Source organism: Hetaerina americana, unplaced genomic scaffold (assembly GCF_022747635.1).
Source record: "Hetaerina americana unplaced genomic scaffold, ioHetAmer1.1.p SCAF_1, whole genome shotgun sequence".
NCBI classification, from domain to species: domain Eukaryota; kingdom Metazoa; phylum Arthropoda; class Insecta; order Odonata; family Calopterygidae; genus Hetaerina; species Hetaerina americana.
The window spans coordinates 9,712,771-9,725,042 of record NW_027286069.1 but is presented as its reverse complement, the minus strand read 5'-3'; the positions used below and the strand labels follow the sequence as shown (position 1 = coordinate 9,725,042).

Genomic DNA, 12,272 nt, shown 5'->3' with positions numbered 1-12,272 from the left:
TATCTAGACTATCATCTATATATTGCTAGATCTGGATATAGACTCATAGCATTTGAATATTGCCTGCTGAGGAGGCCTCTCTAGGACGATGCATAACAGACAGCGGAATGATATCAATGAAATGAACTGTGTTTTGTCGGTAATATTCAATCTTCTCTCTAATTTCAACTGCATTCACAGGTTACATCCCTGAGTTCATGTTACGGTCGTTACTGCTCTGGCCTGAAGCAAGCTGACTGTTTACTTGCCCAGAAATCAAGGTCACAGGATTTTCTTCGTCATGTGATGGAACCATCTCTCCCAAGGCGGAGGCCAGATCTCACTGCCTTCATTCACAAACCCCTTCAGGTAAACAGTAACTCTATCATTGTATTTTTCAAACATAACGCTCCAAAGTTTCAAATTTAAATTCTATAATTATGTTGAATGAGATGATTTGTCCCCAGCTGAAATTGGTATTACTCCTCCCCACAGACAAGGTGTCTTGTGTCATGAAAGAAATTGACACTGACTACAATCTGACAATTATGATGTAGGAACTGTTAAAAAAACAGTAATAGGGTATTAAATAAGAAATTTTAAAAAATATCTAATGCCAGATGTCAATGATTGAAGTAATTGTTCAGAAGCCATCGTGTTTGGACAATTTCTTTTTTTTTCACAAAAGTTTAAGAATTGATAACTGTCATAGCATTAGTGTCTTACCTATCTTTTATCATCGAGGTTAGGCTTATTTCGATCCCACTTCATTCAAAATGCTGTGTCATGCTAAGCTCAGAGCAGTTCCCCAACCAACAGCATAGGACTTCACATTCTTTCTGTGCAAATAAATTGCAATATGGCCAATATTAAATTCGAAGCCATGATCTGGTCCTTGTGACTCAGAGACACAGTATTTATTTTGAAATTTTTCCTAGGACAACATATGAAACTGAGTTTGTATATTTTTAAGTTAAATGTATTAATTATGAAGGCATCATGTTTCTGCATGTATTTATGCAAAATATAATCTGATGTTCCCAAAGTACAACTTTGATAGCTCATTGGTGAGCATGAGATAATAATGTACTAGGCATAATCGAAATGGATGCTGAACCTTAAATCGCTGGACCAATTATGAATTTTTTATTACTGTTTTAGTGTGCAAAGGCCTTTGGCTGACTAACTCAATGCAAGGCTCCTCTCTTTGAGGGAGGAGAAGAGAGCTCATAGCAAGACATGCACCAACCCTACAACTTACACTCTGGATGTCAGCATTATATTCTGGCATACATTTTTACTTGGATAATTGTTTAGGTAGATGAAAGGAATTCAAAGACACTGCTATTGGAGACACACTCAATCTTACATTTTTCACAAAACCTTCCCTTATTTTTCTGCCTTTGCATTTTTAATGCAGCTGGTGAAACCCTTTTCCATGATACTTCATCTTGTACCTCATAATTGCCAGGAGTGTCTTTAACAAATGTAAATGACTTTGATCTAGGTTTACTTTCATCAGCTCCTCTGCCAATTTTTGTAGACGTTCCCTTTTTGTTTTAGTTTCTCTATCACATGTTTATGAATTGTGTGAGCATTGAATATTCTCAGGTCTAATGTGTTACAAAAGGAATGAACAGCCCATCCCCTGATGACAATCTTTAAATAGTTATTTCTCACCACAGCATAAACCATACTTGGTTCTGATGTACTCGTATATTGTCTCTGGAGTTTTAATTTCTTTATCATTTATTTGAATTTAAGAGTTTGTAGCACTCATCATTACATTCTTCTTGTTCCCTCCCTGACATGCTGAGGAAGGGTGTGTGTGTGTGTATGATACCTTTTTCTTTTGGCTGCACCAATTCACCCGTTTACTTGATTTAGTTGGAACTTCCTTTTTATGTGCTAATGCCCAGTTGTGTGGTGATTGGGATTATAATGTGGCATTTTAATCGTCTAACAATTTAAAAATGAAATGCTTTGTAGCTTTTAAGATCTGAAAGCTTTTCCCATTTTCACGGACAAAACTGAAATTATAATTTTCTGAGGGGGATATTTGTTACAAAGTCATTTGCATAAATTTTTATATAAATGTAATTTATTGATTTTAATCATTGTTATAATTCAGATGACATTTTGTCATATTTGGTCTTAATAATCTGCAAAAAAAATTTACTAGTTATGATACTTTAAAATTTCCATTGTGGTTGGCTATTTGGAAATTGTTTTGAGCACACATGATAATGGATTCCAATAAAAAACCGAGGAGAGCAAGACTTTTCTTTTGAATTTACGCACTCTCTCAAATTAACATCATCATTGAAATTGTTGAATATATACTTATGAGAGAGAATTTGGGATGGTAGTAGCATTCATTATAATGTTTTATAATTTAATAATACAATCCAAAAATGAACCTCCAATATTGCATTCAGCATTTCAGGGAAGTATTAAAACTCCTCCAGACGATTCTCAACCACACCAAAGTAAATGATGAAGATTATGCTCCCCTCTCCAAAGTGGTTCAAGAAGTTCAGGTAAGTTGGACTTATATTTTATGCTGTATGCAACATGTTTAAACTGTATTTTTTTTCATTTCTCTATTTATAAAGTGGTATCATGTACGTATATTTAATATTAAGCATTGTGAGATCGATTAGAGACAATTATGGCAATTTCGATTTGACTGTCTGTACAAGTGAATTAGGTGAGAAGGAAGCTTAGGTATATCCAAATTTTTTAATTGTTGTGGTATACTCATCATTAGGATGGGAAATCAATAGTTAATTGGCCTTGGTCTATCATTAATTAATATTAATGTTGAGTTGCATTCTTATATCCAAAAAAATATTTTGGAGTGTATTTAATTTGTACAAAATTAGAAGAAAACTTATTTCTAAATATTAAGTCACTCATGTGATTTTTACTAATTGAGATGTTGACAAAGTAGAATGAACTTTTTAAATCATGATGAAATATTTGAATTTAAATTTTAGTTTTAAACTCCCAGAGCATGAAGGACTAGTTGATAGTGTCAGTGATTACCTTCTCTGTTGATTCTTAATCACTCATTGGCTCTCCTTAATCTTCATCACAGGCCACATACAGGGAAATCACTGTGGGAGGTGGCTTAATGGAACCTGATGTAGAAGGCCGTCCACCACTCCTTTCTTTACAGGACCTTGAAAGTAGGCTAGTGTTCACTCGATGCAAGGTAAGAAAAGTTACGGCTGAAAAATTACCTCAATATTATTTAGCAATGATAAAAACTTTTAATACTTACAGTAGATGTTTGATGTTTGAAAGTAACTTTTGATACCATTTATTTGGTATCAATATACGTCACTAATTTATTGGTGGAAAATGTCACTTTTCATTATGATTTGCATTATGGGCTCAAGAGAACTGCTAGAATTTTAAAGAAGACCTTTAATAAGAATGCTAGGAAGGTAAATATCCAACAAGATAGTAATTTGAGTGCATGTTTGTGAATGGGCCATGGCTAATACATGTTATTCACTACTATCCATGATTTAATTAAATCCAGGAGGTCTTGGAATGTATAAGGTATAGGGGTTTTGCTGTACATACGAGGGTCATCCGGAAAGTAGTACCCGTTCGTGAAATAAAGACACAAAAGTAAATATTAACAAACATAAAAAATTTTATTTGAAAGAGGATACTTTAAACTACTTCTCAACATAATCTCCAAGCAAATTAAGGCATTTGTCATAACGTGTGACAAGTTTCTGTATTCCTGCTGCATAGTCCTTCGCCGCCAGCTCATTGAGATACGCGAGGGACCCATCTTGCACAAATTTTTGCATAATGCAGATGGTGTTTAACAATTTCATGAACAATTGTTCGAGAAACATTGGGAAAATGCTCACAGATGTCATCAATTGTGACGCGCCGATCGTTCCTCACGAATTCGTCAACTGAGCTCACCAGTTGGTCTGTAATGACAGACGGTCTCCCCGAACGCTCATCGTCGTGTGTGTTCCCCCTCCCCATGTTGAAGTTGCGACACCACCGCCGAACAGACGACTCGTCCATTACATTGTCTCCATACACCTCCTTTAATTGGCGATGAATATCACATGGGCGAACGTTTCTTGCATTGAGGAATTTAATCACTGCCCTCACTTCACAACTGGCGGCGTTCTCAATTTTTTTAAACATTGTAAACAATCACAGAAACAACACAGGCAATGCTAGCATCACGCAACTTGGCTCAGAGAAGGCAGACAAGCCACTGAAGCTATCTGACCTCGTCCAGCGGCTACTCGCGTCGTCAGCACTTCATGCGGCACGAACGGGTACTACTTTCCGGATGACCCTCGTACAATGGAACCAGATTATTTTGAGCCTGATTTGTTTGAAAAATGATGTGATTTGAAGTATGCAGGCCATTACAGTATGTGGATTGCTACTAGACTGTACCCCTGTGAAAGGGATGCATCGCAGTCCACAGTGCCATGTTCCATGGATCAACAATACGTGATAAAGTTTTGTGCTAAGCTCAGAAAATAAGGTTTGGAGATAAAGTGTTGTCCCAAGAAATGGTTTTCTGCACGCATAAGATGTTTCAGGAGGGTAGAGAGGAGGTTGACAATGATGAATGCCTTTGACATCTGCCAACGACACAGCGCAATGAAAATGTGCAAAATGGGATAGAGATGTTCAATTTCGATTGATGCCTGAGTGTCAGAATATTAGCAGAAGAGTACAATATTCTGAAAACCATAGTGCATCCCATTCTTGCAGAAGATTTACTCATGAGAAAGGTGTGTGCCAAGGTAGTCTCCCAGGTGCTGTCGTAAGATCAGAAGTCTGCTCGTGTGAAAATTTCATATGATCTCTTGGATGCAACCTCAATTTGGCACTACTGAATTTTTTTGTTCCCAAGAATAAAAAGGAGCTTGAAAGGCAACCATTTTGGAATTACAGATAATGTCAAAGAGGTCACCTGAACGAGATTCCTGTTGACACCTTCGAGAAAGCATACTGCAACTGGCAGGGGTGCTGGTATCAATGTGTCAGTGCACAACGGTGCTATTGGGAAGAACTTAATAATTTTTAGTTTTGTCTATGGTAATTTTTCTCCCCTGATTTATTCTGCTTATTTTTTTGGACAGACCCTGTATGTATACGTATTTGTAGAACCGAAGGGGTTGTTCAAAGCATATTGCAGAAAGTCAATGTATTGGGCTCACTTTTGATAGTTTCAGTTTAGGATCATAACTATGGAGTGAATTATTATGGTAAAGCAAGTTGCACTGTAAAAATATATATTGTTGCAAATAAGAAATTAGGGTATGGAAAAAAGTATGTGAATTGTAAAAATCTATGGCTAGGGAAGTGGATAATAAAGAAATTAGGCAGAAAAGAACAAAGATCTTCACAGCATGATCTTGAAGACAAATGCTGAAGATTAAATAGCAAAGTGATGACTATGAAAGCATCTAAGAATAAAAAAGTTTTAAAGAGTACAAGTACAACTTGTTATACTCTTCAAGGTTGAAGGTGTTCAACGTGTATAGAGGATTGCCATTTACCTATGAAAAACATGATTTTATCACTCTGTATGTAAACTAGGTTTTACTGTTTATTCTTATCTGTCCAAAATTATGTTCAGTGTTACCGCATCAAGAGTCAGAAAAGTAACAACAGCAGTTCACAGTTCTGTGCATGAAAAATATGCTTAATCCAATTAATTGTCTGAAATAGATCTTTGACAGCTAATGATAGGCATGAGAAAAACAAGAGTTCACTGAACTATAACTTTTTCTGTTGACTTTCATTTCTGTTTATCCACCTGCTCTTTCAGCCTTTTGTACTCAACTCTGGTGGTCGTCAATGGATATTTGGAGGTGACCTAAGCAGGGTGGATGGCCGCTCAGTCCGTCCCTATTGGGCCCTTCTCTTCACTGACCTCCTCCTACTAGCCAAGGTCAGCAGAGACAGAGTCTTGTTTGTCACTGAGGATCCAATACCACTCCTCAATGTCACGCGAGCCTTCTTTAACATTCGAAAGAAGGGTGAGTTGATAAATGGATATCCACATTGGAATGTTAACTCTACTGTAACTGTGAGTTTTATATCCAGGAAAATCTATATCAGTATCCATTAGTTAGCTATTATATTTCTTTGCTTTGGGTCCATTCCTTTATGTTTTACTACTGTAGAGAGAAATTTTGCCAAAGTAGTTCAATAGATACTGGGAAACATTTTCACTTTTATTCCAATATTTGAAAATCTATCTGCTCCAGGATTGATTCTTTTTGTTATATTCACACATACCTCACAAAAAAACCTCATTTTACATCATTTTAGGAAACTTGCTCCGTTCCACTAATTTTTTCCATACTATTCTAGTCCAAAATAATTCTTTTGCCTCTGTCACAGTCAAGTGTTGTTGCAAACGTGGTCTTTAGTTCCTGAGATTTCCTTAAAAGTCTCAGAAATGTTCCTTCATGGCTTTTGATGACCACTCCTTCAAATCTTAAGCCATTTACTTTTCTCTCACATATGTTTAGAAATTTGACTGTCATGTATTCTCTAAACATGAACCAACTGGCGATTTACTCCTGTTTGGCTCCTGTCCATTACCATAAGTAAATCATCTTTCATTACCCCCTTACCCCTCTCCTATCTCCTCTATTTTTACCTCATAGGTATGCTTATTACTGTTCCATGCTTCCAGCTGTCCGATACAACGTAAGTTAAACAATTCACAGAAGGGAAGAATAAGTCCCTTGCACTTTCACTTCAAAATTTTACTAAATATACCATAAATACCGGCAGATTGTCCCTTCTTCAAAATTCTCATTGCTGTTACAACTTCATTTTTACTTGTTTTAACTTCCCTGCTTTCATTGTCATCACCTTATGCATTGAACGCTCCATTATTATACTTAGCCCCTAAATATATACTCTCTGCAGCAATCTCTAATCACACATTCACCCCCGACAATATCACAATTTTTACACTGTCATTTTAGCTATCATTGCTTTTTTTTATGGTGTTCATTCCTTTTGCCAATCCCTTGCTTGGTTTTCATTACCTGTTTCCATAATAGCTTCTTATTTCCTTTGCAATTAGTCTGCATTTTGATTCTGCCATTCATATTCTTTCCTTTTGTTATTTCATGATATTCTTGCATTTCTTCATTTTATTACCAAGCATATGTTTAAGCTTCTTTGTCTCCTTTGCTTATTCATTCTCTTTTACGTCCCTTTCTTTGAATTGGCAGATCTTTTATTGCTGCATTCCACCAGATATCATCTTGCATTTTCTTTACCACACCGTCCCTTTTCCACATTATCAGTGTATTCAGCAATCAAATTGAGTGCTTAATGAACCCCACAAATTGGAGCGTACATTTCAATGAGAATCTATGTTGTGAGATGGTATTCATTCTTTTTATTAGATGCATGCGATGGTAAGTATATAAAATTGTATTAATTATTTTCAAATGGCACTTACATTATTAATCAGACTCTAATGCAATAGAATCATCAGTTTTCTTTTATCATCATGATCATTAATCCTGAGATGGGTTTAATGGGTCTCTGCTGAGTGATCTTTTATCAGTCAACATTTTCGTGTCTGCAACTTCCTTCATTTCTCTCATTATTTGTTCCAGGTATCTCATTCAGGGTCTTCTTCGGTCATTTCTCTTGCTCACTCTTCCTTCAGCAACCTCTCTTAATGTCAGGCCATCATGCCTCAAAATGTGCTTTTTCAAAAATTCTCTCCTTCTTTCTTGAGTTGCCATTAGACATTTCTTATACTCCTATACTTAGAATTTCTCTGTTAATTATTTGATTTATTCATTTTATGATCATCATTATTCTGTACCATCACATTTTCAATGCTTTTGATCTTCTCATATCTGATACTGTTCATATTCATGCCTCACAGCTCTGGAAAAACATGCTCCAGACTAGACCTTGAAACTATATATGTACGAGGGCAATTCGAAAAGTAAGGCCCCCTATTTTTTTCATGAAAAATCAAATTTATTCTCAACTTTGCGTACATCATAGGAAAGGTTGAGCATTTAGCTATTTTTCTACATAGTCGCCTTGACGATCAATCACTTTTTGCATCCTTGCAAGCAGCTTTTTAATACCAGCCTCGTACCTTTCTCCCACCGCATCACAAAGCCAACTGACCACTGCTTCTTGCACTTCCTTGTCTGACTTGAATTTCTGTCCTCCGAGGTGTTTTTTGAGAGCAGGAAACAAGTGGTAGTCCCTGGGGGTAACATCCAGGCTGTAAGGAGGGTGGTCGATGATATCCCAGCCGAATTCATTGAGTAGGGTAATCGTTTGATGTGACACATGTGGACGTGCATTGTCATACTGCAAACACACTCCTTTGGTGAGACACCTTGTTGTAACCGAGGACCTACGACACAATATTCTGCACGGAGAAGTAGCCACTCTCTTCATCAAGGCCCTCCTTTATCTTATGAAGGGTAATTCTCCGGTTATTGCGCACTATCTCGTCAATTGGAACCACCGTTGTCTCCGGCAAACTCTGCCGCCCCGGCCGCTGCTCATCATGGACGTTTTCCCAGCCATCAAAAAACTCCCTGCCCTACTTCCGCAGGTTTTTGATGTTGGTACACTTCCACTAAATGGCAATGAATTTATATCGGAGAAGCAGTCATCAGTTGGCTTCGCGATATGGTGGGAGAAAGGTATGACACTGGTATTAAAAAGCTGCTTACAAGGATACAAAAAGTGTTTGATTGTCTAGGTGACTATGTAGACAAATAGCTAAATGCTCAACCTTTCCAAAGATGTACGCAAAGTTGAGAATAAATTTGATTTTTCATGAAAAAAATAGGGGACCTTATTGTTCAAATTGCCCTTGTATATCCTTTCTTCTTACTTTATTGCACAAATTCCTCATTCCTTTGCTTCCATGTATGTCAAGTTGAGGGTGAGCTTACTGTCAGCTTTCCCTCAATGCCCATTACCTCTCTTCACCTCCCCAATCCATCTTGCTTGAACCTGCAGTTCTGTAAAAGCTCTAGGTTAAGAGTAATTGAGATGAGTACATGCAACAAAACAAAGTGGAATATGGAGGTTACTGACAGTGCACAAGCTAGGTGAACACTTTGAAAAAAGAACTAGTGTATTCTTTGGGGCACCGATTTCTGTTACTTCCGATCAGCCCTCAATGCTTTCGATGACTAATTTTACGGAGGATGAAAAAGTAGCTAACTTGAGATTTTGCACAGAAGCAGCATGTATATGGCTAGTGACCAGAAAGAATGAAACCTCCTTCCATCCACTGACACCTTCCTTAAGATTACAGTATTCTCCAATCAACTGATTTTGCTAATCTGAAATGTTCATCCTAGGCCAAAGGTTTGCATAAATTACTCCAAGGGCATAATTGAATACAGTAGCAATGCTTTTTGTGATGATGCATTTTTTTTAGGATTAAAAAGGAAGAGGAGTAGGAGGCAATATTGTAGATACCCAGAAACTGTAGGAGATCCCACAGCAGCAACTTTTGATGGAGTTATCCGCTAATATGCATTACAATGCAACATTTCAGAGTGTAAAAATCATTCGCCTTGACCTCGATTCTGGTCAAGGCAAATGATTTTTACACTCTGAATTTGCTGCATTATTGTAGATATTCTAAGACTATGAGTTCCTTGAGTATTTTAAATGAGCAAATTTTTGAAATCATGTGTGAAGTCAAAATTCCTGAGAGGGAAAGCCTTTTTGTGTGATGATTTTTTTTTTTAATTCCAGACACAGAGTTCAGATTGCTCTTGGACTCCAATGGGGGTAGGGGGAACCTGATTGGATCAGGTTCCACATCTGGCTCTGTTACTGCTGTCTCATCATGTGTGCCACACTCGTCCTCATCGGCAGCATCCACCGCTTCCACCGTCCAAGCTGGCCACACAGCCTCCTATTGCTCATCAGCGTCCACTCTGCCCTTAAATGTAAGCAATTGGTTTGATTAAGTATGGGACAAGATTAAATCTGTAGATTTATTGTTAATTGGGGTATAATCTTGTGGCAAATACAAATACTCTATTGAAACCTCTCTTTTTTTTACTTATGAAAGGATCACCATACATTAAAACAAAATGAAAGATTATCTTCATTCAAGGTATACTACCTATTGAAGGTAGGTTCTGGGCCATCCCTAATGTTATCAATCTTTTCTTCACATCTTTGCTCAGCATTCCCTTCATCAATTTCCTTCTTCTTGCCACTTTTTCTAACACAATTCTTCTCCTAATGTCCAATGTCCCCAATCCTGTTCCCAAATACGTGAAAATCCACCTGCTCTAGTTTATTCCCTCAAATTTCAATGTTTAATTTAGTTTTTTCACTTCTCGAGGATCTCATTGTGTTTTATTGTGGTTACTCTTCATTTCATACCTCCTGCATTAATCCTTTAATGTAATCAAGAGTGACTACAATCCCATGGCTATTTGCCATGGAATTGCCAAACTAATGCTTAATCATCTGCAAACCTGAGCTTTCCACCCACTTACATTTCCAGCCCAAGTCCTTCCCAATGCAATCTTTTTCCTCAACGTGCATGTTGAAAAGTAGGCAGTGATAATGGGCTGCCCTATCTCACTTTCATAACTACCTATCATAGGCATCTTAATTCTACCATTACCTGTGTTATCTGTTTCATGCAGGCTTCACATAAGTCACCTCCAGTCTAGTCTTATGTTATGCAGTAATTCCATCAATTTTGTTCACTTTGTTTTGTTGGTCAAATGTCTCCTCAAAATCAACAAAGACACACTGATTATATTCGATTTTCTTCTTTTTTAGTAATTCTCTCATCACTTCAATGGTGTCATTTGTTCCTCTCCCTGTACTTTATCCAAACTTTTCTTCTCCTAGGCAGTTCTTTGCACAAAACCACTATTGATGGTTATCAGCAGTACATGTAATACAGAATGCATGCTTTACACGATGTAAATACTATACATACACAAAAGAACGTAAAGCATGAAGTGCATGTAAAATTCAACTTATAGTCCTCAAATACTCTGGCTTTGATCTTGGAAATTAAAATTGATCAAAAGAAATATTCCAGCCAAATCCCTTCTTCATGAAAACTGTATATTCAAAGTATAGAATCCTGAGAATCAATTGTTTCCATTTTTTTCAAAAACCACTCAGTAAGTCTGTAAGGCTATTATTATCTAGTCTCACACTCTTATTTGGCTTCATTGCAACTGTAAGAATTACTACGTATCTTTATTATATTACAATGATATGAAAGATAAATTCAAATAGAGTCTATGCTTACTAAAGTTAGAAATTGTTTTCACTTTTTTCATCGATAATTTTCAACTATTTTTCTGGATGATTAATGATGTTGTTATGAGATTTCAAATGTGATTTAAATTTGAATTTTGTATTAAACTTCCAAGAAGAGTTGAAAAAGTTAAATTTTTCCCTTTAAATTCATAATTTTCTCTCAGCGTGAACACATTAATCAAATGTCATTTTTCCAAGAATGGCCCAATCTTAGCTGTCTCAATGATAAATGAGGTTTATGTGAATTTATTCTTTTAGATTTTTCTTTTTAACTCATCCCATTCTCCACACCATTTGATTCAATTTATTAGAAGTAATTTTTTGTGATTTGACATAAGTTATGTATGGCAGTATAAATAATAAATCCTCCAAAATTCCAATCAAGCTAAAAAGAGAAACTTTGTCATCAAAATAAAACTTATATTTTGCCTGGTGTGTCCCTTGATGATGGACAATATCAATGTCATACCTTCTCTGGGTGATAATTTGTACCCAATGATCTATTAGGCCATTCATGTGCACATTGATTTTTATATTGCCTATTTGGTTTCTAACTGCAGGGCAAAATATCAAAAGTGGAAAACAAGATAATTTCAATGCACACCTAACAGCTTATGATTATATTTTTACTCATTTCATGCAATTATATATGTTTTCATTTTGATCAAGAGCTATTGTGCCAGAAAACTGCTCTGTGAAGTTAGGCAAAACTTTCATCGAACTCATCATATTCATTGTTGGCATGAGTATGGTGTCTGGCAGCAGTCAAAGTCTACTCTATTGATCATGCTTTTTCAATATCGTATTATCATTGAAATGCAGACAAATGAAATTGCTGACAGGAGTTGCTCATGATTACTGTCCAGAAAGTCTTAATGAATTAAAGCTTAGAAAATCTAAGACTTATATGATTACATTTAGAAATAGACATGAACAAATTTGATGTTTAAAATGTAATTTAA

General features: G+C 36.3%; 1 protein-coding gene across 1 annotated transcript in view; it reads left to right on the top strand.

Moving 5' to 3' along the window:
• The window catches only part of LOC139696602 (uncharacterized), a 230,286-nt gene that overhangs the window by 132,627 nt on the left and 85,387 nt on the right, over positions 1–12,272 (top strand). Inside the window, exons 11-15 of the mRNA XM_071595411.1 lie at positions 181–348; positions 2,418–2,519; positions 3,080–3,196; positions 5,813–6,023; positions 9,766–9,962. Of these exons, the coding sequence (XP_071451512.1) occupies positions 181–348; positions 2,418–2,519; positions 3,080–3,196; positions 5,813–6,023; positions 9,766–9,962 (795 nt within the window). The remainder of the gene's footprint in view (positions 1–180; positions 349–2,417; positions 2,520–3,079; positions 3,197–5,812; positions 6,024–9,765; positions 9,963–12,272) is intronic.